The sequence below is a fragment of the Petromyzon marinus genome, chromosome 13 (assembly GCF_048934315.1).
Source record: "Petromyzon marinus isolate PM22_M1 ecotype Great Lakes invasive population chromosome 13, UKy_Petmar_22M1.pri1.0, whole genome shotgun sequence".
In the NCBI taxonomy this organism is placed as follows: domain Eukaryota; kingdom Metazoa; phylum Chordata; class Hyperoartia; order Petromyzontiformes; family Petromyzontidae; genus Petromyzon; species Petromyzon marinus.
In genome coordinates, this window is record NC_133679.1 from 1109661 (window position 1) to 1137103 (window position 27443).

Sequence of the window (27443 nt, forward strand, 5' to 3'; positions counted from 1 at the left end):
TGGTCCACACATCTTTCTTTTGAACCTCGTCTCAAACGGCGCTAGACCAGAGGACGTCAAAAAGCGTACAAAAACGTTATTCTTATAACGTTTTTGATCTAATAATTGCCTCTTTATTGCCATTTTCCTACCAAAATTGCCTGAAGTGGCTGGATGCTGCTAATTGACCGTTTTCACGGCACTTATTGACTTATTGCTGGATTTCGTCGTGATTTTGTGGTAAAAACTCACTTGCTTAATCGTCATGTTGAAAACTCGGTTTCACTTCATGTATTTTGCAGAATGATGCTTTAATGGGTGGGTGTTTTGCAGAATGATGCTTTAATGGGTGGGTGTTTAATGGCAGAGCTCCCCCTAGTGGTGTGTCGAGAAAACAGGTCGTTTTATTTACATCTTCAAAAAATAATTTCCTCTTCAAGGTGTCTCTCCTCTCTCCTTGCCAGCTTTCTCCATTAGCTTCCAGGTCCTCTCAGTGCCGTCTCACATCTCGCCCCCAAAGTTCCGCAATCCTCACATCTGCTAGTTTCCATTGGTTTACTTACCGTTCTTCACTCATTTTCAGAGGGGCTGTGGGGCTGGTGCACTTTCGCCGACAAGACATCGTCAACGTGTGAAGGGTTGTTATAGTTTGGGCAAGGTGTGTTTTCAGTGTTTTCACAATTTTCTGTTTTTGTCGGGCCCGCGGGCCTTGCGATTCAGACGACTGCCCCAGCAGGATTGGAAGCTGCCACCTTCAGCCTCTGGGGAGAGGCGGGAGGTGTCGCCTCTCATCGCTTGGAGCCACAGCGCCTTCACACAGCCTCGTGGGGGCCTCCACGTGGTGTCGAGACTACACCGCGTGCACACATGGCCATCTCATCGAGCAAATAATAACGAATCCTTTAACATTTGTAGGGCGCATTTCATTTGTGGATCCCAATGCATTATCACGCATAATAAAAAAAAATAACTGTCTAAAAGGTCATGTGAGATTTGAACCCAGGTTGTCCGTCTGACAGGCAGCCAAGTTACTAATACGATATAAGCCTCTTTGGTTATTACATTATCTTATTTCATTTAGTTTAATGTTTATATATAAAAATGAAACAAAATTACCTTTAATACCTGATTGCTTTCATTAAATTATATAAATAACCAAACTATAATACTATATTTGAAAAGTAAACGTCAAAACATTAACTGCAGGACATTAACTCCGGTTGCCTGCCTCAGAGACGGTCAAGATATTCACTACACCCGCTGGAGGCTCCCGAGTGGAGTGCACAGCGGTGCAATTAAATCGCAGCCTTTGTATATTTTTGTTATGGAAATACATTTCACGGTTTCCTTTTAAAACATGCAATTACGTTTATTTTCCAGAAAAATATGAAAGGAGAATATTACAATTTAATAATCGTGTTAAAATGTCAGTTGTGGGATTCCAACGTGGGTTTGCCTGCATCAAAGACCATCACGCCACCAACTGCGCAGCGTCGCCTTGGGGAATGCTAATATTACTCTGCTTGTTAAATTATTGCCTTTGCTTCGTATTCATGATTCGTTTTCAACACTTTCTGTCATCTGTCTATGCCTCCGTTTTTACCATGAAAAAAACGAGGATTCACTGCTCGAAGTTGCTCTCAAAACCATAGGACTTAAAATTGCCATTTGCCAAGTGTGCTCGTGACTGGATGCTACTTTATCAATATCATATCACCTTTTCATTGTTATTGCTGAATTTCGCTGTGCTTTTACGGTAATCCTCTTACATGTTTACCGTTGCAAACCAGTCTAAAGTCACGCCGTAAAATGACTTTTAAGCTGTAAAACGGGGCTTTCAATGAAGGACCGCCCCTGGTGGTAAGTTCCACCCCATGGCACTGTGGCACGTTTCTGTCTTTCATTTGATCTTCTCTTCATAGATCTTTGCCAGCGTGTTCCTTTTCGCTTTCAGGTCTCGCCTCGCTCCGTCAGCTTTCTCCATTCCCACCAAGTCTCATTTCATCTTTCTCCTTAGTTGTATTCCTGTATTTAGCCCGTCTGCCACGCAAGCACACCGATTACTCATCCGTTTGCCTGGTTATAATAGAAGACGCAACACAAGTCAACAGTTTAGTGAAAATTGTATTGTGCCGGAGTCTTGTAAAGGGTTTAACCACCATCTTTTACGTGGATGTTCACAGATCAGTAGCAAGTGGTTCTCCAACTTTACACTCTGTAACCCACATTCAGTCCAGCGTCCCACATGAAACATCACCTTTCAGTTGGCAAATGTGGAACTGGGAGTGGAGAGGGTTATGAGGCCAAGATGTGACGCAATCCTTTGCTTCGTCACTCTCCTGCACCATTCCAGCTTTTGGCGTCATTTGGAAATGCATTACAATCCCCCAGGACAAGTTACATACATTTCCCGATGGCATTGACACAGCCACTTTACGGCAAATGTGGCCAAGCGCGAGGATTTGTGGAGTGCAATTTAAATCGCTTCGTGGACGTGTTGACACTGGAAGCAATCTAACGGCTGGATTTGGCCGGAGGGGGCACACTAAGTGTGAGCCCTCGGCTTTGAAATCTACCATCACAGTCCCAACCACTGACAAAACTCACTGAAGTTATAAAATAACACATCAGGGCAAGTGAAATGTTATAAACCACAGACACCATATGTTGTGACATTTTACAATATTCCTAATGCTTGTTTGCTATTCTTAACTTTTTTTTCCTCATGTAAAACTAGGCAATGCATATTTTAAATCGTACTTGGTTACAAGAAAATACTTGTCAAATGCGAAATGACTTAACAATTGCACTTCACTATAGAATGTGCACTTTCTTCACCATTTATCATTTTTCACTAATCACCAGCAATGGGGTTGCTCCAATGATCAGGCCCCTTAATGTACTGCCCATGTAGGTGTTGCTGTGAGAGCAACTCTGCTCGCAAGCCCGATGAGGGTTGAAATCTCCGTCGGGATTAAATTGATCTGAAGCAATCACACGGTCGATGAAATGGCCCCTGGCATGTGAATGTAGAATTACCGTGGTTTAGAGCTGTCAACAAAGATGAGCAGTTGCCCCATTGCATATTTCAGCATAGACACACGACTGAACTTAAAGTCATCGCACACATTTCTACAACAGAACACCCATAGGTATTCTATGTTTTCTAGCCATTCATATACGGTATAAAACTTCACGATCGTCACCTGACACGCACGCGTGCATCACATGAAAAAAGCGCCGTACACACTTATACACATTAGTTCCATAATACTGTTCAACACAAAACAATCGACTCATCAGGCCTCTCTTCTGCAGTTTCCAGTCCAGTAAACATTTACAATGAAGGGCGCTAAGAACGAATATTGTAAATTGTGGACATTACCCAGGCTAAAGATTGTGCAATTGCATTCACGGTGGCAATGAAATGAGACATTTACATTTCGAAATATTTAATCAGGTGTATAGCTGTGTTTGTCTTACCTTTTAAGCACGAGTCAATTAAATGTTTATTCTAAGTGAATCTAATGACAAGTATGTAGTCAATTTTAAATTCTTACTGATTCTGAATAATTGTACTGACTTCAGGCATCATATGATTCCAAATGGAAACAAGCCCAAAGCGTCTCCTTTAAAAAAAGAGGAAAAACAGAATTTGCACTAATCGATTTAGAGTTGCACGTAATCACTTGGAATCAATAGGATGCGGTATAAATAGCCTGCGATTGATTACAATTCAAAAGGTAACATTCTGGGCTCTCCCACCGTCAAGGTTCCTGTGCAAGTCCCGAGCGCTTCTTCTTGTTTACATCTTGACCCATACACAGCTTGCACCCAGGTGAATAATAACCTGGCACGATTCACCGCAGCCTCCGCACGCCATGACCAGCCACACGGAACTGCAGCTGCGGGAATGTCACCTGGCATGCCTGACGCAGTGCCGGAATAGTTGCTTAACCATTGGCCTGAGACAATGGCACGTGGCTCATTGATTAAAGTCGGGTGTCAACGTTATTTCAGCTGTCGGACACTCAAAACGAAAATGTGGCCTTAAGTCATGTGTTAGCAAATGGAAGTTTCTATCAAGATTTTGTAGAAACAGGGCCAATGTATTTGGGGTGGTAATTTCTTACATGGTATAGCTGGGCACATCTAGAAAGTGGTCTGCATGTGTATCTTATTTATATTGTTTTAATTGAACATGGAAGTCTATGAATGAAGGATAGCAGAGAACTTAGTAATTCTCACTGGTGTACGCTTAATTTGAAAATATATTAACCTTGTTCCTGGCCTTACCTCATTCCAGGATCCAGCTAATGGGGTATTGATGCCGCGTACGTTTTTGCAACTGCCTAAAATGCCATCATTTAATGCGAAAGGACTGTCATTAACCAGCAGGTACAACTTATATGGTCATGCGTTCATTAATGGACTATAGACATTGTAGAGCAATGACACACATGCAATTACATCCCAAAGACTCGTGAACGGTTAGGAAATCTCGTCACAAATGTGATGTACACACATTACCCTTTGTAAAAGAGATCTGACATTGTCGTATTATATATTTGTTGGTGCTTTATAGCTAGCATACGGACATCATAATTGTCAAACTAAATAGCGACCGACTTGTCTATCTGTACATGTTTTTACAAAGGCTTGTTGAAGACAGGCTTCACAAAGAATATAGACGAAATCTGCAACCCAGAAATAACGACTGGGGATGGTTAAAGTGCAGCAGGAACTACATCAACCCCATTAACAAAGCACAATGGAGGTCACTACAATTAATGCTATGTACATGTGTGCAGCACATGCTTTTGGTACAATACTTTACCAGCTGGGTTATTAAAAGCAACGTGCCCAATTCCTCTAGAAGCAATATCGAACAGTCTATTCATCAGGTGAGGCTATACAATTTTAGGAGAGTTCATTTCTGCACTGGGAAACCGATGGGAAAATAACGCAGATCAGACAAGTCGAGAAGCACTGAACAAGCTGAAGCTCGCCGATCTGTAAACATCCACCTGCCGATAACCCAGAGAGAGCAAGAAACGGTTAAAACTGGGTAACAGCAGAATCCACGAGGCAGTCTCTAGAGGATACTCAAGTGTGAATACGATCACACACAAGCACAGTCTATTTACACATTTAGCATTTTTTGAGTTGACAGCGGAGCTATTCCCTCCACCCAACACGGCCGTGACAGCTGCTCCTCTTCATTCAGTAGAACCTCACAGGAGCAGGACACCCAATGAGGCCCATGGGGGAGGGGGGAATGTGGCGGAGAGCTCGCGCGCAGGGGTAGGAGATGCCAGGCACGCACACATGGCCACAGAGTTCACTCACGTGCACTCCGTGCCGCAAGATTCATTTCACAAGCGCGGGTTTTGATATAAGTTTGCGGATGATGTTTGGATTGCAATTACGTACCGAGCTGATGATATTAAACAAATGTAGGAATTCTGCAATGATTATGCCACTAATTCACATTTCTTTATGGTCCGCATATTATCCTTGTACACATCACGATCTCCTCCTTCCGGATTCGAAATGCTACTTGGAAACTGACAAATCTGTTTTCCTCTGCAAAGCAGCTTGGGTCAACCCCTTAGCAGGCAGATGAAAGAATAAACAAATTTGTTTGAGGAATTCCTGCAATAAGCAGTGTTTACCATTGTGGATGTAACCAACAGTGGTAATCACGAACCCCAGACCCTCGCCGAATTTGGTTCGCGTGGTGATAGTGCCGTATGCAGCCAGGGCGAGCAGGCAGACGGAGAGAATGGAAGTGTCACACGCGTGCCAGGCCGACAGGCGGCGGGCGGCTGTCACATGATGCCGTTGGTGATGTACTGGAAGCCATCGTAGAGGCGCGTGGTGAGGGAGCGCATGCTGCCCTCCACCATCTGCTCGATGGTCGACTGCAGCTGTTCCTCCGTGAGGCTCACGTGGAAGCGCTCCTTGAGCTGCCTGATGGTGCTGGCTCCGTGGAAGCACGGCAGCTGCGAGCCTGAGTGCAAAACATGCACACAAAACAAGACGCGCGATGCAGGAATCAAACGCGGGTCAACGGGTTCGTAGCGCAACGCGCTAACCGCTGCATTGCCTCCCCTCCACAACATAATACAAAGACAACAGCACACGCACACGATAAGAGAGCTATATATACGCACAAGACATTCTCTGTTGTGGACTCACGACTGTTGGGGAAAGTGGTGTTAGTAATCGCATATTAAGGCTAGCAATGTACAATTCCTGGCTGGCTTTATGATATTAACAATGAAAAACATATATATGTGCTTTGATAATTATATAACAATGTGGGTACTCATGTTGTAACATTCTTGGAATTATAATTTGCCCACTCTCACTAATCATAGACAAGTATCAAAGTGCACATCCATAATGACACAACAATAATTGTTTTAAGCAGCATCTAAATGCAACTGCATTTCAGGAGGCTTTAACAAAGCATTACATACAACAGCATACACACAAACACGTATGTAAACAATGCGCACAGACACAAAAACAGCAGTCAAACACACGTCAGTACAACCACAACAGTGCTCTATGCTAATCTATAGCCATTACTTTCACAATTTAGATTAGATTCATATTAAGCATTACCACAATAATGCAACTATACACTGAGGCTGGGGTGAGGCTGACACACCACACAGTGGTAACACTTGTGCCTCACAGCAATATGAACCTGGGTTCGAGTCCCGGCTCGGACACCTTCCAATGTAGAGTGTGTATGTTCCGCCTCTGTTCGGCATGGGTTTCCTCTGGGTTCTTTGATTTGCCTCCCATATCTAAAAAAGACACATGCTCATTGTTTTGGCTAAACGTCCCAATGCTGAGAAATTACCTGGACATTACTCAATTGGAATTACGCAAAGTTACATCTCCCTCTGCTGCGAACACTTGGCAGGACCCTCTTGAAAGAGAATCTTGAGACTCTGCGAGGTTTTCCTTGGCAAACACGCAGAATAATAGACGAAAACATAACAGTGGCATGTGTTGCTGGGTCTCACCCTGCTGCATGATCTCCACAATCTGGACCACTCGCTCCATGTGCTTGCGAGCAGCAATCAGCCCCTGTAGCATGAGCAGCTTGTAATAGTTGAACATGTCACTGTCTGGTCCACCCATCACCTGCACGCACGCGCATGACAATCGTACAATTATTTGTGAGGATTAACTGATATGGGAAGTGTTGTTCTAAGGGTGGCAAGGCAGACATGGGGGTGGAATGATCAAACCCAGGTCACCTTAATCTCCCGAGCACTGATGCCGACATACCACAACAGGCACTCATTTTAGGCTGAGTTGATCCAGAGGACGCCTAAGCCAGGTTGTGTTATTTTGGTCCGTATTTTATTTACTGTATCTCATAGACTTCACAGTATAGTAAGTGTATTAAAACTTAGAATATTATTCATTGTAGATATTTGTAGGGATTTAACTTTCCGTTCCATTAAATGTCAACAATGATTTATAGGGTTTGTGTGTTTCTGTTAGATTGATTTTCATACGTTCGCAGTTAGCGGGAAATTTAAACTATCTACGCACGAGAGTTCCCTCCTATTTGTGATTAAACTTGTTTACCCAGTCCTATCTGAGGTTTTACCATAATTGTAATAAATTATTTAAGTATCATCCAAATACTTTGAGAATAATAGTATTACTTAAAATGTAAAAGCACCAACTATCATCTGAGAAACAATGATTACAAAACAGCAAAAGTTACAAATTGCACGTACAGAATGGAACACTAATAAATAAAATGAGGGCAGTTGTTGTGCAGACTGGAACAAACTCTAAAAACGCTTTACCTGAAATATGTCCAGACCAAATATTATCAACGAGCAGCAGAAAATATTGCAAGTGCCCATCACGAAACATTGAGAACCTTGCCAAGCCCAGGCAGAGAAGGCTCCAAGAGTCCTGTAGCTCCCCCCTATGGCAGTCGGGGCCCAAGGCTTCCCTCGGAAAGTGACATGGAAAGAGGACAACCCTTGCACAGGGCTTTCATCGGAAACCCGAGGAAGACCACATAACGGGAGTGGCACCTCGTGGGATGGAGAACCAGAAACATCCCAAGTCTTGTATAATCCATTACTACGTTCATAGCGTGGAATAATACAAACAAATTACTCCGCTTGACTACGATGATACAAGAATCTAAACAGACCGATGTGATTCATCGAAACACCAGGGGGTCAAATCGTTACGGTCCTACTTTTCTGTGCACAAGACAGGCACACATGCCTACAAAGGGTGATTCAGTGACATTAATGAACCACAGCATGAACGTTCATAATGTAAAACTAGACTACAGGTCATGACTGTGGCAATTCTACGAGCCTCACCTCCACAAACTCCGCGGTGAGTTTAAAGGCGGAGGTCTCAAAGCCCAGGTTGCGCGGGGAGTTCGAGAGGATGAAGCCAAAGTCGATGTGGATGATGTGTCCCTCGGAGTCGAGGAGGATGTTTCCATTGTGCCTGCCAGCCAGCGAAAGGCACACGCCACGACGCTGAGTTATTATTCAATGGAAAAAATTTACAAAAGTAAAAATCATCAATAATAAATCAACTGTACCATCATTTGTCACGCGATTTATTTTTCAAGCCAACAAGAATCTTGTGCAAGGTATGCTTTATATTACATATCGCAAAATGACGACATACATGAAAACTTCTCTAAACCGGACTAATTTGGCGGAAAGCCTTTTCCAGTATTGTTTGTGGCAGTCCGGAACATTCACGATGGCGACGGCTTAAAATAGCCTTCATCCAGCAGTGGACTGAGAATGTCTGGTGATGATGATGATACAAATGCATGTGGATCGAATGCACAACTTCTTTATTCTCCAAGCCTAATTAGCCCTTGACCCGTAGCCCGTGACAGTAGCCTGTGAACAGTAGCCCGTGAACAGTATTCCAGGACATTTTGGTTTACTTAAATGTTGCAAATGTATTTACTTATTTTCAAGTTGCCTTTCTTGGAAAGATTTTACTGTAAATCCAAAAATGCATGGCAGTGCAAAACAAATACTTGAATAACATCAAAATAAAGTGATAAAAACAAAATACTGTTGGATCAGTCATTCTGCATTCCTGCTTTGGTGTACTGTGACATTGTGCGCAATAATACTGCTGCCTAACTGCCAACTCTGAAAGGCATTAAATGATCATGCTCGAAATTGTGTTGGTACCAGAGAGCCTGCTTCAATTTGCCATAGATTTTGATGAATCGATAATGGTGTAGATCTTTGTGGGGGAGGAGAAAGCGAAAATAACATAACATAACGTAATCGTGCTTATAAAGGTACCTTCAGCTCTAAATTATGATTTTTACAATAATGATGTAAACTAATATTTAACTACATGATCATGAGCTACAAGAGCATTTGGGAAATGTACATATTTAATTCGGTTAGGTGAAAAATGGCAATTCAAACACAAGAACTGCATCTTTCAGCAAAATCTTGCTTTGGCTACAATAAATATCCTGCAAGTTGCACAACAATGACATCATGTACCCACAGGAATGTGAACCCGCACACTGCAAATGCCACTGCCTCCCCCTTGGAGAGTGAGGGCTCTCATTACAAACGCCCGCTAACTGCGGTGCCGAGATTTAAACTCTACCAACATAGACGCCGCCAGTCCAACCGTGCCAGAGCCGTTAGTAATTAACGCGTTGGAATTAACCCACGGAGCCGTTGGTGATGAACACACAAGGTGCTTTTCCCGTGGGGACACGTGCCACCCAGAGGGTCGTTTCTCGCTTCAGATTTGAAAGTCGCCGTATTATTTGTGACTACACTGTGTAGCTGTGTAGCGTGTATGACGGGGGTCTCATTACATAAAAAAAACACTTTATTTTTCCACTGTAGACTTCCAACAGAGTGGTATACCAGGCACCAATGACTGCACAGAAAAAAAACTATCACTTAATATGGCAAACTTCCAGCTCTGAGAATGAAAACCATCTGCTTGACTGTCATGCAATGAACATTACTGTCAGTGGCAGTGCTGGTGAGAGAGTGCAGGCTCCTATTGCGTGGCCCAGAGCCCACTTTAAGGCATCTCACAGGCAGCTAGCTGTAGGCTGCACTGCTCTGCAAGCATTCTGAATTGGCACTTTGTCTCGTGAGACAACACCAAATAGAACGTTCAAGTTAAATTGGGGAAAAACAAAAGTAAAAGTGAACAGAGTGCAGTGTTGACATTTCCGACCACCCTCTAAGAGTCAAAATGGCTAAAATGGAAAAATAAGCTGCTGCTGCTGCTGCCCACTCTGGTGTATGCCAGCTACTCGGCAGGGTGGCACACACCCACCTGTCCTTGACCTGCAGGATATAGCAGATGAGGCAGTAGGCGGCACAGCTCTCCACAAAGTGGCGCTGAGCAGTGAGGAAGCCCTCCGTGTTGGGGCTGCCATGCTCCTGCAGGAAGTACTCGAGCAGCGACAGCTGGGACTGCTTCTTCACCTGCGTGCGCGGGGAGTGGCATAATAATAATTAATAATAATTTAAATTTACAAAATGCCCTTAAATAATCGTTCCCAGGGCGCTTTGCATGGAAAGGCGGATATATTTTAACATAAATCAAGGAAAGCAAAAGTGAGAAAGACGTTTGAAAGTAACTGAGAGAAACAGTAATTTTAAACAGATATGTTTCCGGTCGAGATTTGAAAAATTGTAGCCTCGGAAGTCTTGACCTCGAAGGGTAAGGAATTCCAGAGTTTAGGTGCCGCAAATGTAAAGGCACCGTCACCTCCAAGTGTGAAGCCTGGAGACTGTGATGACAGTGAGCAATGCACAATCTGAGGATCTTAGTGATCTTGATGGAACATATGGCTGAAGGAGCTCATGCATGTAGGGAGGAGCAAGTCCATTTAAGGCTCTGAATACAGACGGCAGCAGTGACTACAGGCAGCCAGTCACTGCTGAAATGTAAATCTCTTCACCCGCAGGCCGGGCGTAACTCACCTGGTGGATAGAGACGGCGTTGAGGATGGGCTCGATCATCCCACTGTCAGCTGATGTCACCAGGATCTTATAGGGCTTCAGCCACAGCGGCACCCTCTCCTGCTCCCACACAGACTGCACAGCCAACATAGCAACATATACACACGAGCAGGAATTCTTCATGTCAACCACATCAGATTACGAGAGGTCGCAAAAATAGTCTTGAAATCAAGTGAGCCATACTTATGAATGAGGAAATACAAACAGCTTACGAGCTATTCCTGGTAATCTCACATCAGAGTCTCTACTGATTGACATGCCTCCTGGTGTGCAGACAGATTTCATGTGTGTGATATATTTTGCCCACCTCGCTATCTGCACATAAATATAGAAATTTGGAGATGCAATTTTGAAAAAATGTAATTCCCGCTAACTGAAAATCTATTCTCTGGATGCTTCTTGTATTTTTAATAAAATTATCAACAAATTAACCCTGTACGGACAAAATTACGGTAAAAAAAAGATTTTGCTTTTGGTGCCATCCACCATATTTTAATAATCACACAATGTAATCTGCAACCGCTGCGGGGTTTGGATATATTCCAAAACGCACAGCACAACACGTGCTTGAATACATTTCTGTCTTACAATAATCCCATACCCCAAGGGTGCCATGGATAAAGGCAAGGGAAGAATATCCGTGCATGAATGTACCACTTTTGTATAAAGTGACCTCCCAGGTGAAAAGGATGAATGGGCAATGTTGAGTCTGTCAAGTGAGCAGTGCCACACGGTGCTTGGACAGTCTCAATGAAGCTAACCCAGCAGATGCTGAAGGCTCCCCGGTTTTGTCAGCAAGGCAATAAACAGATATGATCTACTGCTTTAACAGCAGATCATAACGTTGCCTCGTCTACAGCAGGGCTTGCAGAGTGGAATAATGTATTGCAGGGTTTCCAAAGTCATTCAACCAGAGACCGCCTTTTATGTGTGGCTAAAAAAGACTCGTGACCCGGCAGAAGGGAGGGGTGGGGGGGGGGATATCGTGCCGTTGGCTCCATTATAGCCTTGACCAAATAACTGGTATCGTCATCAACACATCGTGGCCTTGAGAATTGAGAGCTAAGGGGGTGCGCGCATAACTCTAAATATGTAGGAACTTAAATGTTTATATTTGGCAATTCAACACACGTTTTCCTTTTCATATTTCCCAAGTCAAAACCCTTTCGAATAACAATGGGACTCCCTGGGGATGCGCAAACCACAGGACTGAGGGTCTATTTCTTGAGCCCCGCCCTACGGATTTCAGAGCTAGGACGCCCATGAACCCAGGAGGGCGAGCGGGGTGGAGCGGCGTCGACGGCACGTACCTGAAGCTGCCGCAGGAACTGGTACGCGAGCAGCTCCTGCCGCAGGTCGTCGCCACACTTGACAATCACCGACAGCAGCTTCCAGTTGGGGAAGTGGCCGTAAGGGGAAGTTTCCCTGATACGCCTGCAAACCCAAGCAAGAAGAATAGACTTTAAACACACACACACACACAGGATAGCACGTTACAAACATCCACACAACATGCTGGAACATTTAGATGAAGTACATCAGTGCTCTTCACTAATTTTCAGAGGGGGGCCACTTTCGCCATTAAGACATCAGTGTGAGGGCCGCTACACATTTGAAACCACTGGGGTTTGACAGCACAATGACGATGGGAGGGTGTTTTCACTCTGTGGGCGGCACTAAAGGCCACTGGGGTCCGCCAATGGCATGTGGGCCTTGTAATGATGAACACTGAAGTACATCATTTCTGGAAATGCTGCCATCATGTAATGGTGAGCACACTGGGCATGCAGTACAGAGGTCACTGGTTCAGCTCATTCCCCTGGCACAGCTGTTGAAATCCCCGCACTCTTCACTCAAAAGCAGAAAGGGGTACGACCACAGATGACTGGCAGGGTGCGTACGGTGGGGCAAAGTGTGGGTGCTGCCACCTCTTCCATGATGTCTTGGCCAGCATGCAAGAATAGGACCACAAATACCCTGTGAAAGAGCCATCTCGAGCTGCTTCTCTCGTGGAGGCCCTTCTGCCATCAGAGGCGTAAGACATTGGCGGGGCTGCACCTTTACCTTTGTCCTTTTGCAACATTTAGAAAGCAATCAAGAACATAATGATTACACATATTGCCTCGGCTTACTCGCAGTGGAGTTTCACCACGACATGTGCCTGAATGAAATACTAAGTTCAGCCATGTTCCCCTACGCAGACATCCGACGCCTAAAGGAAACGGCTTACAGTCGTGAATTACCAACAGCTACACGCAATGACAAATTCACTATTAAAGTGAATGTACATAAGCCAATTACGTACATTTAAATAACAAGGTTAGAAATGTATGATGCCTTTCAAGTGTCAATGTGGTGAAAATGCAACCTAGAATTTTTTGCCGATTTACCTGTCATTACACACGGGATTTGCATGAAAAACAAATTCCCTTCTGCAATGCTGCCACACAAAGCAGAAGAAGCATATATATTAAACTAATGCCTGTATTTATTACCTGCCGGTTGGAATGCCTTTGTCATTACTCTACATCTGCAGCTCCTGGTGGAAACTTAAATGTGAAGTTTGCGAGTGAATAATTACATCTGTATTTAGTGAAAGCTACATCACTCTTACTGGGTGGATAATGAGGAACACACGCAGGAAAACAATTACTCCGTTACTCTACGACGACCTCCAGTGTATCTCTGCGAGCGACATACGCTTCCTAAGGTCCACGATATCGGGCTGTAGCTATTACCGAGAAAAGTTACAAGGGAGAAATTGTGCCCAAGGTGGCATTTCTCGGCCGTGGGCGGCGTGGCCAGTGTTTGTTTTTATTATTTTTAGAGCCAGACCACCCCACCCCACCCCCAACCACCCCCCAGCTGTGCCCCGCCAATGCATTTGGCGCCTGCAACACGTGCGACGCACATGTTTCTTTTAACTCCAACGAATCCTCGAGAGGACGCAAACAAAATGAACTTTGATCAGCTGTCTATGTAGAAATTAGGCTTCACGAATAAGAGGATGCTATATAGCAGAATTATATTATATTATTATTGTTAATAAGGCTCACTTTTTTTGTTCATGTGCTTATCTTAGAAACAACTCTAGGGCAGCATGGAAAAGCAGCTCACGAGAGGTTTATAAGAGGTTTAGCAAGTACAAAGGCTTAGCTACGAAGGGTCCTTGCGGAAACAAGGTGGGCAAAGATGCACGTGCGATGGGGGCACAACACTTGTGCCACGTGATTGCGATGCGAGTGTGGCGTGAGTGCGACGTAAGTGTGATGCGAGTGTGATGCGAGTGTAGTGCGTGCCACGCGAGTGCGACGTGAGTGTCATGTGACCTGCACCTGACTTTCTCCTTCCAGGGCTCCTTGAGGGCAGCGGCAGAGGGGTCCTCTGGGTCTCGGCGGAATTGTGTCGCTGGAAGGTTTAGCTGCTCTGACAGGCGCCGCCTGCAATGACAATTGGACACTGCCTTTTCGAATGCGTACACACCCATCCCATCACCATCTAAACATCGCTTCTAGCCAGGAAACTGAAAGGATGAGTGTGGTCGGCACCTGATGTCCCCAGCCAGGAAGTAGGCAGGCTCGGCCTTGCTGTCCAGGCTTGTGATGCTGTCCACAGAGAACTGTGAGATGGTGTCACTACTGTTGGTAGACTTGTCCGACTTGTGGATCTCAGGTTGCTGGGAATTACAATAAGAGCATTTGAAGAGCTTAATGTGGGAGAGATCTATACTTAATGCGTGTGCATTTGTGTGCAAAGTCAGCGCAGTAAAATCCATTGCTGTTCTGTACTTCTATGTCCCATCGTCGATGCTCCTCACCTTTCCCAACCCGTACCGACCAGCATGGCATAATAAATCGGCACTCAGGACTAACGACTTGTGCTGACCTCATCCAGCCGTGGATTCGCAAAACTGGATGCGTGCGTGCAAACGGGGCGCAGACTCGAGCCACACACCTCCACCTGCAGGTCGGCGATGTCGTCCTGGGACCAGGCCTCCTCGTCGGGGTCGGGGTTGTGTGCCGTGAAGCTGCCGGTTCTCGGGGCCTCCCCGGCCACGAAGCAGTCGGGCAGGTTCTCCTCGGAGCGCGACACGCGGATCCGCGCCTCGGGGATGCGCGTGGGCACCGCCGACATCTCCAGGTCCTCGCACTCCAGCACCTCCACGTAGATCAGGTACGGGGCCTGCCCCGACAAGCAACGCACAGGGTAATCGTGATACAGCGTAAAGGTGCAGTGTGACCGCGACTGCTCGCTCACACCACTGTTGGTGGAAGAGGGGCCTCAACTCAAGCAAACTCTCTCGAGGGTATCTTACACGTCGACAAGACGCGCTGGAAGAGGTGGGCGGGCGTGCCTGCACTCGACACCAGCAAGCGCAACCTGCCATTCGACAAACAGCGGTTTTCTATTTTATACTGCGGGATGGACAAACTCGTGAGGATTTGACAAACTCGACCGTTGTTTCAACGGCCTCGCCGGGAGATGGAATCCAACCATGCAACCTCTCAAACCTGTGACCAATAATCCAGAATGGGTTTTGCGTGTTGCTGGGATTTTTTTTAATACAAAAAGCAACATTAAAATGTTTTTACGTCAGTAAGCCAGAAGACTACGAAAATAAAAACACTTACAGTTAATTAGTTTAGTATATGTTTCACGACACCTCAACGAGACGCGCTCGTCATCGCACTGTGCGAGAGCGGATCCGCGCTCGCTTACCTTGTCCTTGGAGTTGAGCACGACGGCCTGGGTGTGCGGCAGACGCACGATGTGGTGCGCGCTCACGGCCGTGGGCAGCCAGACGCGTGCGGGCAGCGACAGGTTGAGCAGCGAGAGCTCGGCGATGAGACGCTGCGTCTTCTGCTCGCGCGTGGGCAGCGTGGCCAGCCGCTTGCCAATGGCCATCAGCGACTTGATGAACTCGCGCTCCGGGGCGAGACGGGCCGTCTGCTGCACGCGCACACAGGCCAACGGGCAGCGCGAGCGTCATGCGGACAGCCCTGCTCAGCGCTGTCGATGGCCAACGCGCAACGCTTTAAAAAATGGGTGCGCGATGATTTGGATTCAAATGGATTTCGCGCCCACGGTTTAAAATATCTTATCATGTGTGTGACAACCGGTTACTTGAAATTCATATGCATACAGTTTTGCTCTAACTGTAGATTCCAAAATATTGTTTTAGATGCGTGTTGTTTGATTGCGAGTGATATAAAGTTAATAATAAATAAACAAACAAGGGTGTGTTTAGACAATGCAGAAACATGTATAACGTTTAAGTCCACCAATGTATAGAATCTCTCAAACAATAGTTTGTTTTGTGAAGTGGTCATTTGCCATGTAACACCCCAAATCCACCCTGACGGTTCGTAATAAATTATGTACGATGCTGCTGTACTGCACTCAGTGCTGTTTGTGAAGCTCATTCAAGAGACCATCCTCTGCTAGAAAACATTTCATTTCAGAGACCCAAATCCACATTCATACAAATGTGCAGTTCTTTGCTGTACACAGAACCTTTGCAAAAACTTGCACAAATACAACCAAATTCTTGGTTCTTTCAGTAAAGTCACGTAGAAGGGAAACAATAAAAATATAAAAAAACAATAAAATTCACACGACGTTTCAACTGCAACACAAGCAATCATCATCAGGTGTGAAAACCACAGCAAGAAAATGTATTGTTTCCCTTCTACGTGACTTTACCGAAAGAGCCAAGAATATGAATCCCTGCAGTCACGAAAGCTTTAAATAAAAATACAACCAAGTTCAAACAAAACAATGTTGAAAGCTACATTACTGCATGAAAGCTATACTATGTACGTCAACATTTAGACAGGAATATATGTGTTGTCCTCACTGCGGGTATGGCCTGTGAAGGAGCACTGCCCCAAACTGTGTGCCTATTATGAACTTGTCCTTTTCAAGGCAGTGTTATATGACTGCATCGCCATTGGCGCTTGTGCAACAATGCCAATGCAGTCACACTCACAATGTGTCCGATGTTCCTCTCAGACCAGCACGTCAGTCATTGTTCTATCTCGGTTTAATAGAAACTAGTTTATTACTTTGTGTAATCATCTACACAAACAGCAACAGCTCAATAAAAGAGCCAATCATTCTTTGTGGATTAAACTATTAATGTTATTTTGTAAAAGGCACACAGGGCATTTTAAATGTCTTAAGTCTGCAAGGATAATTTAAACGCAGATGCTGTGGAAATTATATCTCACAGACAAAGGCAACTCATTCGCACAAGTTCACAACAAACAGTCTCAGATATTTTTACGCGAGAAATGAGTGAACGATAGAATCCATTCGTTCCACTAACTTATAACAGGGAGTGTGAAGGAAACAATGTTTTTCTTATCCAAAACAAAGCTTCAACCTCATAGCCGCCGTGTAAAGAGGAGCACGAGGCGGGGCTGGAGATTTTCAGCATTTCTCAAATTGCAATCACGAATCACTGGCACCATGCATTAGTGAGAGCCACATGCTCAGTGGGATGTCTAATTATAGCCAAACCCCACATGTGGAGCCTACGGAGACACTTCTACCCTTGAGCAGATAGGGCCAGTCCATGTCATCCCCTGCTCTAACGCTTCCTCAATTCAACCCCACACCCCAAATGTCGATAGGTGTGCGAGTTACTACATGAGATAATCAAACAAGTGAAAAGCATCTCCGTGCTTAATGCATTTAGGGAGCAGCTCGTATGTTTTGGCAGACCTGAGCCAGTGGTAGAAATGACACATTCCTACGGCAGTGTGCAGTCTCTCTGCAAGGCACCCAACGCTGTTTAATTACTACCGAGTGTTCGTCATTTTATCGATACCGGATGGGCTGCGCATTACCCTGAGCAGGATTTGAACTCATGAGCTTCCGCTGAAGAGTTAAGCACTCAGCTACAGTGCCACTTGGCGAGAGAGTAAATACTGTACATTAAATGTTGAAAAGTATAGTGAATTCCCTGAGTCGAAATGGACAGTTATCATCGCGTTCGCTCCTTGCCCTGTGATGTAATTTAGAACAGAGACAATACCTACAATGTTTAACTATCCGATAAGGGATGTGAGATAGTGAAATTATTTGACCTTTACCCTGGCAGCAAATAGGACTGATGGAAAAAAGAGTACAGCGCTTTAAAAATGTCAGAGTTCAAGTCCTCGATTGCGCCAATACGCCGCCGTCAGATCTCACAGCGTGCAACACCATGGGGTCACACAGTGTGCCACACCACGGAGTCACACAGCGTGCCACACCACGGGGTCACACAGTGTGCCACACCACGGGGTCACACAGTGTGCCACACCACGGGGTCACAGTGTGCCACACCACCGGGTCCTCACATTGTGCCACACCACGGGGTCACACAGCGTGCCACACCACGTGCCACACCACGGGGTCTCACAGCGTGCCACACCACGGGGTCACACAGCGTGCCACACCACGGGGTCACACAGCGTGTCACACCACGGGGTCACACAGCGTGCCACACCACGGGGAACCACAGCGTGCCACACCACGTGCCACACCACGGGGTCTCACAGCATGCCACACCACGGAGTCACACAGCGTGCCACACCACGGGGTCTCACAGCGTGCCACACCACGGGGTCTCACAGCGTGCCACACCACGGGGTCACACAGCGTGCAACACCACGGGGTCTCACAGCGTGCCACACCACGTGCCACACCACGGGGTCTCACAGCGTGCCACACCACGGGGTCACACAGCGTGCCACACCACGGAGTCACACAGCGTGCCACACCACGGGGTCTCACAGCGTGCCACACCACGGGGTCTCACAGCGTGCCACACCACGGGGTCTCACAGCGTGCCACACCACGGGGTCTCACAGCGTGCCACACCACGGGGTCTCACAGCGTGCCACACCACGGGGTCTCACAGCGTGCCACACCACGGGGTCTCACAATGTACCACACCACGGGGTCACACAGTGTGCCACACCACGGGGTCACAGTGTGCCACACCACGGGGTCTCACAGTGTACACCACGGGGTCTCACAGTGTGCCACACCACGGGGTCACACAGTGTGTCACACCACGGGGTCCTTACATTGTACCACACCATGGGGTCTCACAGCATGCCACACCACGGGGTCACACATTGTACCACACCATGGGGTCTCACAGTGTGCCACACCACGGGGTCTCACAGCGTGCCACACCACGGGGTCACATTGTGCCACACCACGGGGTCACATTGTGCCACACCACGGGGTCACAGTGTGCCACACCACGGGGTCACAGTGTACCACACCACGGGGTCACAGTGTGCCACACCACGGGGTCTCACAGTGTGCCACACCACGGGGTCACATTGTGCCACACCACGGGGTCACATTGTGCCACACCACGGGGTCACAGTGTACCACACCACGGGGTCACAGTGTGCCACACCACGGGGTCTCACAGCGTGCCACACCACGGGGTCACACAGTGTGCCACACCACGGGGTCTCACAGCGTGCCACACCACGAGGTCACATTGTGCCACACCACGGGGTCACACAGCATGCCACACCACGGGGTCACACAGTGTGCCACACCATGGGGTCACACAGCGTGCCACACCACGGGGTCACAGTGTGCCACACCACCGGGTCCTCACATTGTACCACACCATGGGGTCTCACAGTGTGCCACACCACGGGGTCTCACAATGTGCCGTGCCACGCCACAGGGTCTCACAGTGTGCCACACCACGGGGTTCACCACATGTGAAAACAACGCACTTGCAATCAGTCAAGTAATTCATTTTGTGTGTTCCCACATTAACCTAACTGTGTAAATAGCCAGCACCTGTCTGTGCAGACAAATGAGTGGAAACCCGATCAATCACGTGCAGGTTACGGCCTGAAATAAAATCTATTTTGATTATCGCAAAAAAAATTACTTGGTCAGGGTTTTTTTTTTACAGTGCCCACCGCGGCCACATCTAGTAATGGTTGTGATTTTTTTGGGAAAAATATAAATCACGTTGCTAATTGTAGGAGCCGTACCTGATATAGAGCAGCAAAGGTGAGCTCAACCTATTGAGGATGAAGGTAAATCAATGGCTGTGGCCTCACACCACCCTAAGCCACGGGATACCCATGTACGTGCACAGAATTGACCATCTTTTAGGTTGCACTACACCAAGCAGGAAATCTATTCCCTTGACTATACTCTAGAAGGGAATATTTTGTTGTTCTTTTTCTGATAAGGTGTAGCTCTGCGTGGCTATGCCATCAGTGAATTACAACTCAGTGCAAATTGTTTAATTGTACTGTTTGAATTTGTACTTTTCATTTTCATTTTTTTTGTACAAGCTTTGTGATAGCCATGCAGTTCCCTACTGTATTTCAGCCAGATTTCACCTGTAAAATAAACCGACTGCTTAAAATGGGCCCTCATCAGTATATACGTAAAATTTCATGATGACGATAAAGGGATTGGGGTTTTAAGCTCTATGCAATTTAAGACGCTGGGCATACCAACTGGACCCTTACAAAGTAACGAGAAATTGACTTGTGAATTGAATGATGGGCTACTCTTGGAAGAGACTCTGAATGACGAATAGATGGCCACAGCTTGGGCGGGCCTTCATCCAGCAGTGGACTGATTACGGCCGAGCATGATGAACCCACTCAAATGTATTGACACTAAAATAACATAGACGTGCAATGCATTATAATAAAAGCATTATGAACATTATTAAAGCTCAGCTGCAATAACCTTAACACATTTGATTGAACTCAAATGATCCTAGCCGGTGCGGTGTTATGAGCACACCTGTGGACAGCATCGCATCACTCATTAAGGAAGGAGTCTGGCATCTGCAAGTGGACTTGTTTGAGCCGAGCAGCTCATTGGCCCCTTCCTGCTGAAATAAATGACATTTATCTATATCTATCCGGCTTCCCCTTGACAGAATATTTCGAAATAGCGCAAATAGTCAGTTTGGCCAGAACATGAATGTAAGATGTCCACAACTGCCTCCAATGGAGCACGGCACTGCTCCACGCCGACGTGATCAATGCCACCGCGACTCCGGCCTCACCTCGTCGTGCTGCGCCTCCACGCGGGGAATGCTGGACGTGCGGCGCAGCCCGTCGGCCTGGATGCAGCTGCTCGTGGCGTCCGACTTGGAGCGCTGGTGCGTGCGCTTGCCGGGCGACACGGCGGCGGCGCGCAGCTTGGCCCGCGCGGACGCCGCCAGCAGCTGGTGCGGCGGAGCCGACGGCGCCGGGGTGGCAGGGACCAGCTCGTCCGACAGGATGAGGCGCCGGAGCTTGGTGCCGCGCGAATGCTTCTGCCGTGACGACGGCTGCCCATCCGCCGAGTAGGCGCCCAGCAACCAGGCGCAGCGCAGGGCGAAGTCCGGACTGCGCCGGCACCGGTGGACCAGGTACGGCTTGATGGCATCGCCGGCCTCCTCGGCGCCGTGCAGGTACATCGTCAGCAGCTGTGGCAGGTAGAAGTCGGTGGCGTCCGCGGGGAAACTGAACAGCTTGTTGCCAAGGTAGGCCTGTACCCCCGGCTCCTTGGAGCTGTGCAAGTATGAAATCGCCATGGAGACGTCGAACAACTTCGACTCAAAGAGGCGCAGCAGCAGCGACTGCTTCGAGGCCGAGGAGACGGCCTTGTGTTTCCGGACGCCGGGTGTAACGCGGCTGCATCCCGCATCCTTCATCTGTCCGTTGCGTGGAACACCCGTTTCCTGTTCCTTTTTAAGGTCGAGACCTTCTGACCCGGCGATCCCATCCAAACAGTCCGAACACTCGGCGGCGTCCAAAATAAAAATGTCATCTTGCTTTTTGTCCACGCTTTGGTCGGTCTGCTTGAATTTAAGACTCTCCAGGACTTTCTGGCAGGTCTTTTCTGCCACTTCCAAGTCGATGATGGGGGGAGTGGCACTTTCCAGGATGCAGCCGAGCGAGGGCCGCGTTGCGCAGGAGGGAGCGTAGGTGTAGCCGGGATTCTCGCCATTTGACTGCTTCACAGCCGCTTCATTGGGCTCGCCACAAACTGCGGGAACTTCGCACTCCATCCCCCCCCTTGAATGTTTTCTGGCAAAAAAAAAGGTAGGGCTAATACTCACACAATGTACAACACGTGGATATTTTTGGGCATCATTGACCAATATCAATATTTTCAATCGTGTACAAAGCAAGTATAAAATAGTTTGTTAGAATGTACATTTTAAGAGAAAGTGTGTCATTAACAGTTTAGTGATATTAAAAATCTTACATCCGGTTTCACCTCTCTCCATAGTATAGTTTGTAAGTTCATAATAATCATCAACAAAAATAAACTAAGCCAACAAAATTAAAGTAAGCATTTTTGCAATAAATACTAAAACATCTACGCATAAAGCATGCGTCTCTCCACATACAAATACACTGGCATTTGAGTCAATAAACCTTTGGACTGTTATTGAGCAGCAATTAGTTTAAACAGGCAAAGTAGAAACAAGTTTAAATATTTGAGTCTTATTAGCAGAGTCGGTTGTTGAATAAAAGCTGGCGAGTTGCCTTGTATATTTAAATATAGCAAAGTAGCACTTCATATTGCGGCTTCAAATAAGACCTGCACGTAAAATCTGTTAACCACATTACCCAACAGGTTTAAAGTTAGAGTAACGGTTGAGCTACGAAACCTGCATCAAATTTCACAGTAATTATGTGAACAGTATTCTGGGAAGGTGCACATTACTGCACCAGATATATTGATCTCTCATCACAATATCCCTGTATTGCACAGATTACGTCAGCAAAATATTAATTTGAATTCATCTTCTTTGGTTCTTTCGGTAAAGTCACGTAGAATGAGAATAAAATAATAAATTGATAAAATAAAATAACACAATAATATTCTCACGACGTTTCGGCCACAACACAAGCGGCCTTCATCAGGTGAAGGGACGAGACTGAAGGGAACGAGACTGTCGTCCCTTCACCTGATGAAGGCTGCTTGTGTTGTGGCCGAAACGTTGTGAGAATTTTATTGTGTTATTTTATTTTATCAATTTATTATTTTATTCTCATTCTACGTGACTTTACCGAAAGAACCAAAGAAGATGAATCCTTGCAGCCACGAAAGCTTTAAATCCAAAATTAATTTGGATTGTTTCAACTGAAATAGGAAATCTGGACATGAGGTTGAATGTAAGTAATCCTTGGCAAAGCGCTGAGCACTTAGGGTAAGTATGTGTACACAGAGGCATGGCATCAGGTGGTCGGGTTAAACCAGCAGTAAGCAGTGCCAGATCTTCCCAGAATCACCGGTTATGTTTCCACTACCTGTCCTGCACGAACGCTGAGGATGTATGTGTGCCAGGATATATATTGAACATCGGCATTTAAATAATTCAAGTTAACAGCTGATAGAGAGTAATGTTACAAATGTGGCTTGGCGATGTAATCACGAGATTAGTTCGCGTACCGCTGAGCAAATCTGTAAAGAACCATTTCGAGGTAACTAATGGTGGTGCATCTCCATAGATGTCATGAGCTGTCAAAGTGGACATTCTGGAATGAGTACAGCACTGGCATGTTATGAACATGGGTAGCCGACTGTGTTTCAGCATATCCAAAATCACCCACTTGCTAAACAACATGCAATTATATTCGAAGCGACGGGGTCTGTTGCGCTATGAACTTGGTGCCGTGAGTTTGATTCCCGGCCACAGCGAGCACCAGTCGGCAGTGATATCAGAGGCGGCCCCTCTCTCCGCTTCCACCCCTCCCACTTCAATCCGCATTGACCTACATGGTGAAGTATAGCCAGAACATGCACATGACCGATATGGCGTGGGGAGGCCTCTATCCATTGGTTAATTTAACATTGCGGATTTTTTTATTATTAAAAAAATGTAAAGATTTTTTTTTCAAAATAATAAATTCCTACATTGCTAAATATTAAAACACACTTTCAGCAGGCTACTGCTTGGCTAAAGGCCACTGAATTGCGTGTTTCCTTATTTAATTAAACCAGTTAGAATGAAGAGTTGCATTCAGAAGCATCTTGTTGTTTTATTTTTTACCTACGTGACTTTACCGAATAGAACCAAAGAGTATCTTTGAATATATTTTATGATAACCGCTTTTCTCTGCAGCACATTTTAACAGCGCTGATGTCATCCCTCCACTAGCAACGCAAACGTCATACTGAGTGCACCGCCATAACATTCCTTAGAGAGGAAACAACACATTGGAACTCTGACCCAGTTGTGTAGAGTTTAAACCCTGACACTTCTAGAGGGCAACGTTGGTACATAAAACCAAAGCGAATTGCGTGAACAGATTTTATGTGGAGGCAGCCATGACCACAGGAAGCAGATTATGAATCTCGACACATGGCAATGAACCCTGTACACAAATGTGTTAATCTGAGCTTACTAATGCTTGATTTAAATTCCCCGAAGCCTTATCGCTTTATTCGCGTTCTGCGGCCAACCATGGGGTACCTGAGATGTGCTGCGTTTGACCCCAGCAGCAACACCGCACGTCCCACGACTGTGCAGAGCAGCCGAAGTTAAGGCCCCATCCCCACGAACACTCACAATCTGCCTCCCCCCCACTGCAGCACAAGCACAGCACGCAGCTGTGTGATGCACACCCACAGCACAACACACAGCTGTGTGATGCACATCCACAACACACACAGCACAACACGCAGCTGTGTGATGCACATCCACAGCACAACACACAGCTGTGTGATGCACACCCACAACACACACAGCACAACACACAGCTGTGTGATGCACACCCACAGCACAACACACAGCAGTGTGATGCACATCCACAACACACACAGCACAACACACAGCTGTGTGATGCACACCCACAGCACAGCACACAGTGGTGTGATGCACACCCACAACACCCACAGCACAACACACAGCTGTGTGATGCACACCCACAGCACAGCACTCAGCTGTGTGATGCACATCCACAACACACACAGCACAACACGCAGCTGTGTGATGCACACCCACAGCACAGCACGCAGCTGTGTGATGCACACCCACAGCACAACACACAGCTGTGTGATGCACACCCACAACACACACAGCAGCTGTGTGATGCACACCCACAACAAACACAGCACAACACACAGCTGTGTGATGCACACCCACAGCACAACACACAGCTGTGTGATGCACACCCACAGCACAGCACGCAGCTGTGTGATGCACACCCACAACACAACACACAGCTGTGTGATGCACACCCACAACACACACAGCAGCTGTGTGATGCACACCCACAACACACACAGCACAACACACAGCTGTGTGATGCACACCCACAGCACAACACACAGCTGTGTGATGCACACCCACAGCACAACACACAGCTGTGTGATGCACACCCACAGCACAACACACAGCTGTGTGATGCACACCCACAACACCCACAGCACAACACACAGCTGTGTGATGCACACCCACAGCACAACACACAGCGGTGTGATGCACACCCACAACACCCACAGCACAACACACAGCGGTGTGATGCACACCCACAGCCCTGCAGCAAAAGCACAGCACTGGGCCTTTAAATAGGATATTTCAGATGCAGTTTGAGAATGAATAATTACAGCACTGTAGTAATGATGGAAGCACGACTGTTGTACTATAATCATCGCTAAGCGGAATATAAATGTCAACAGTCATCAAGCGCAGCGCCCCACCGCACTGTGCGCTGTTGTGCCGCACTGTACCGAATACGCCGCACACCGCACTGTACAAAGCGCACTGTACAACGCGCACTGTACACAATATAACTTTACGGCGTTGCGCGCACTGTACCGCATTTAGCACCTGAGCGAGTTGCCAAGGGGAGCTCTTAATTCGTCTATGAAGATGCGTCTCCTGGCACACAGAGAGAGAGAGAGGCACGTGTGTACACGCGACCCCCCCCCCGAACTGCACCTTAATCGGTAGTCGCCAACAGAATTTGGCTTCAGGGTCTACGATGCTAATACACAAAGTGCGTGGTGTTTTAAAACTAAAATAAACACAATGCCTTTCGCCTAGGCACAAATACATACACGTATATATATACAAACATCCCTCGCATAGTCTTAAACAGAGGCTGTTGGGGAAAGTGCTGCTAGAGAGTAGCACACGAGAGGGGGTGGTCAGCACCACGCCCGGCCGCCTTTGTATCCCTCGTGGCGATGTTTACACACAGCACCAGGTAACTCACTGTATCCCTCGTGACGATGTTTACACACAGCACCAGGTAACTCACTGTATCCCTCGTGACGATGTTTACACACAGCACCAGGTAACTCACTGTATCCCTCGTGACGAAGTTTACACACAGCACCAGGTAACTCACTGTATCCCTCGTGACGATGTTTACACACAGCACCAGGTAACTCACTGTATCCCTCGTGACGATGTTTACACACAGCACCAGGTTACTCACTGTATCCCTCGTGACGATGTTAACACACAGCACCAGGTTACTCACTGTATCCCTCGTGGCGATGTTTACACACAGCACCAGGTAACTCACTGTATCCCTCGTGACGATGTTAACACACAGCACCAGGTAACTCACTGTATCCCTCGTGACGATGTTTACACACAGCACCAGGTAACTCACTGTATCCCTCGTGGCGATGTTTACACGCAGCACCAGGTAACTCATTGGAGGCCGAGTCGGACTAAGAGAGACCCATGGCCGACTCAGATATTCGATCCGTCGGACAGTGCGCCAACCACTACGCCACCGCTCCCACACACACACACGCGCACTGTACATGCACACGAGCACTGTACATGCACACGCGCACTGTACATGCACACACGCACTGTACATGCACACAGCACTGTACATGCACACACGCACTGTACATGCACACACACAAATACCCGCGAAGACACGCGTGCGCACACCGTCCACACACTGTGTGCTGTTGGCAAGTGATGTTGTAGATCGCCTAAGTCTAGGCACACACAAGCTCGCTCGCTCACCTCTCCCGGTGCTGTCTCCTGTCTCCCCGTGTCTCTCCCCTCTCCTCGTCTCTCCCCTCCTCCTCGTCTCCCCGTGTCTCTCTCCTCCTCGTCTCCCGTGTCTCTCTCCCCTCTTCCTCCCCGTGTCTCTCCCCTCCTCGTCTCCCCGTCTCTCTCCCCTCCTCCTCGTCTCCCCGTGTCTCTCTCCTCCTCGTCTCCCCGTGTCTCTCCCCTCTTCCTCCCCGTCTCTCTCCCCTCCTCCTCGTCTCCCCGTGTCTCTCCCCTCCTCCTCGTCTCCCCGTCTCTCTCCCTCTCTCCCCTCTGCCTCCCCGTGTCTCTCCCCTCTTCCTCCCCGTGTCTCTACCCGTCTCTCCCCTCTTCCTCCCCGTCTCTCCCCTCCTCCTCCTCGTCTCCCCGTGTCCCCCCCCTTCCCGTCTCTCTCG

General features: G+C 47.2%; 1 protein-coding gene across 5 annotated transcripts; it reads right to left on the minus strand.

Moving 5' to 3' along the window:
* Positions 1–2085: 2085 nt before the first annotated feature.
* On the minus strand, positions 2086–27333 carry LOC116942191 (phosphatidylinositol 4-kinase beta-like). Of its 5 annotated transcripts, XM_076066774.1 has the most exons (13): positions 27022–27330; positions 23475–23543; positions 21091–22099; positions 15747–15977; positions 14982–15209; positions 14576–14703; positions 14363–14467; positions 12338–12461; positions 10989–11102; positions 10336–10487; positions 8361–8493; positions 7023–7143; positions 2086–5992 (listed from the first exon to the last, which is right to left on the minus strand). In XM_076066774.1, the coding sequence occupies exons 2-13, from the start codon at positions 23498–23500 to the stop codon at positions 5811–5813; spliced, it is 2553 nt and encodes an 850-aa protein (XP_075922889.1). In that variant the 5' UTR covers positions 23501–23543; positions 27022–27330; the 3' UTR covers positions 2086–5810. The 5 variants fall into 5 exon arrangements, with proteins under 5 accessions (XP_075922889.1, XP_075922887.1, XP_032809715.2 ...); XM_076066772.1 differs by lacking the exon at positions 23475–23543 and having other exon boundaries at positions 15747–15974; XM_032953824.2 differs by lacking the exon at positions 23475–23543 and having other exon boundaries at positions 27022–27329.
* Positions 27334–27443: the final 110 nt, after the last annotated feature.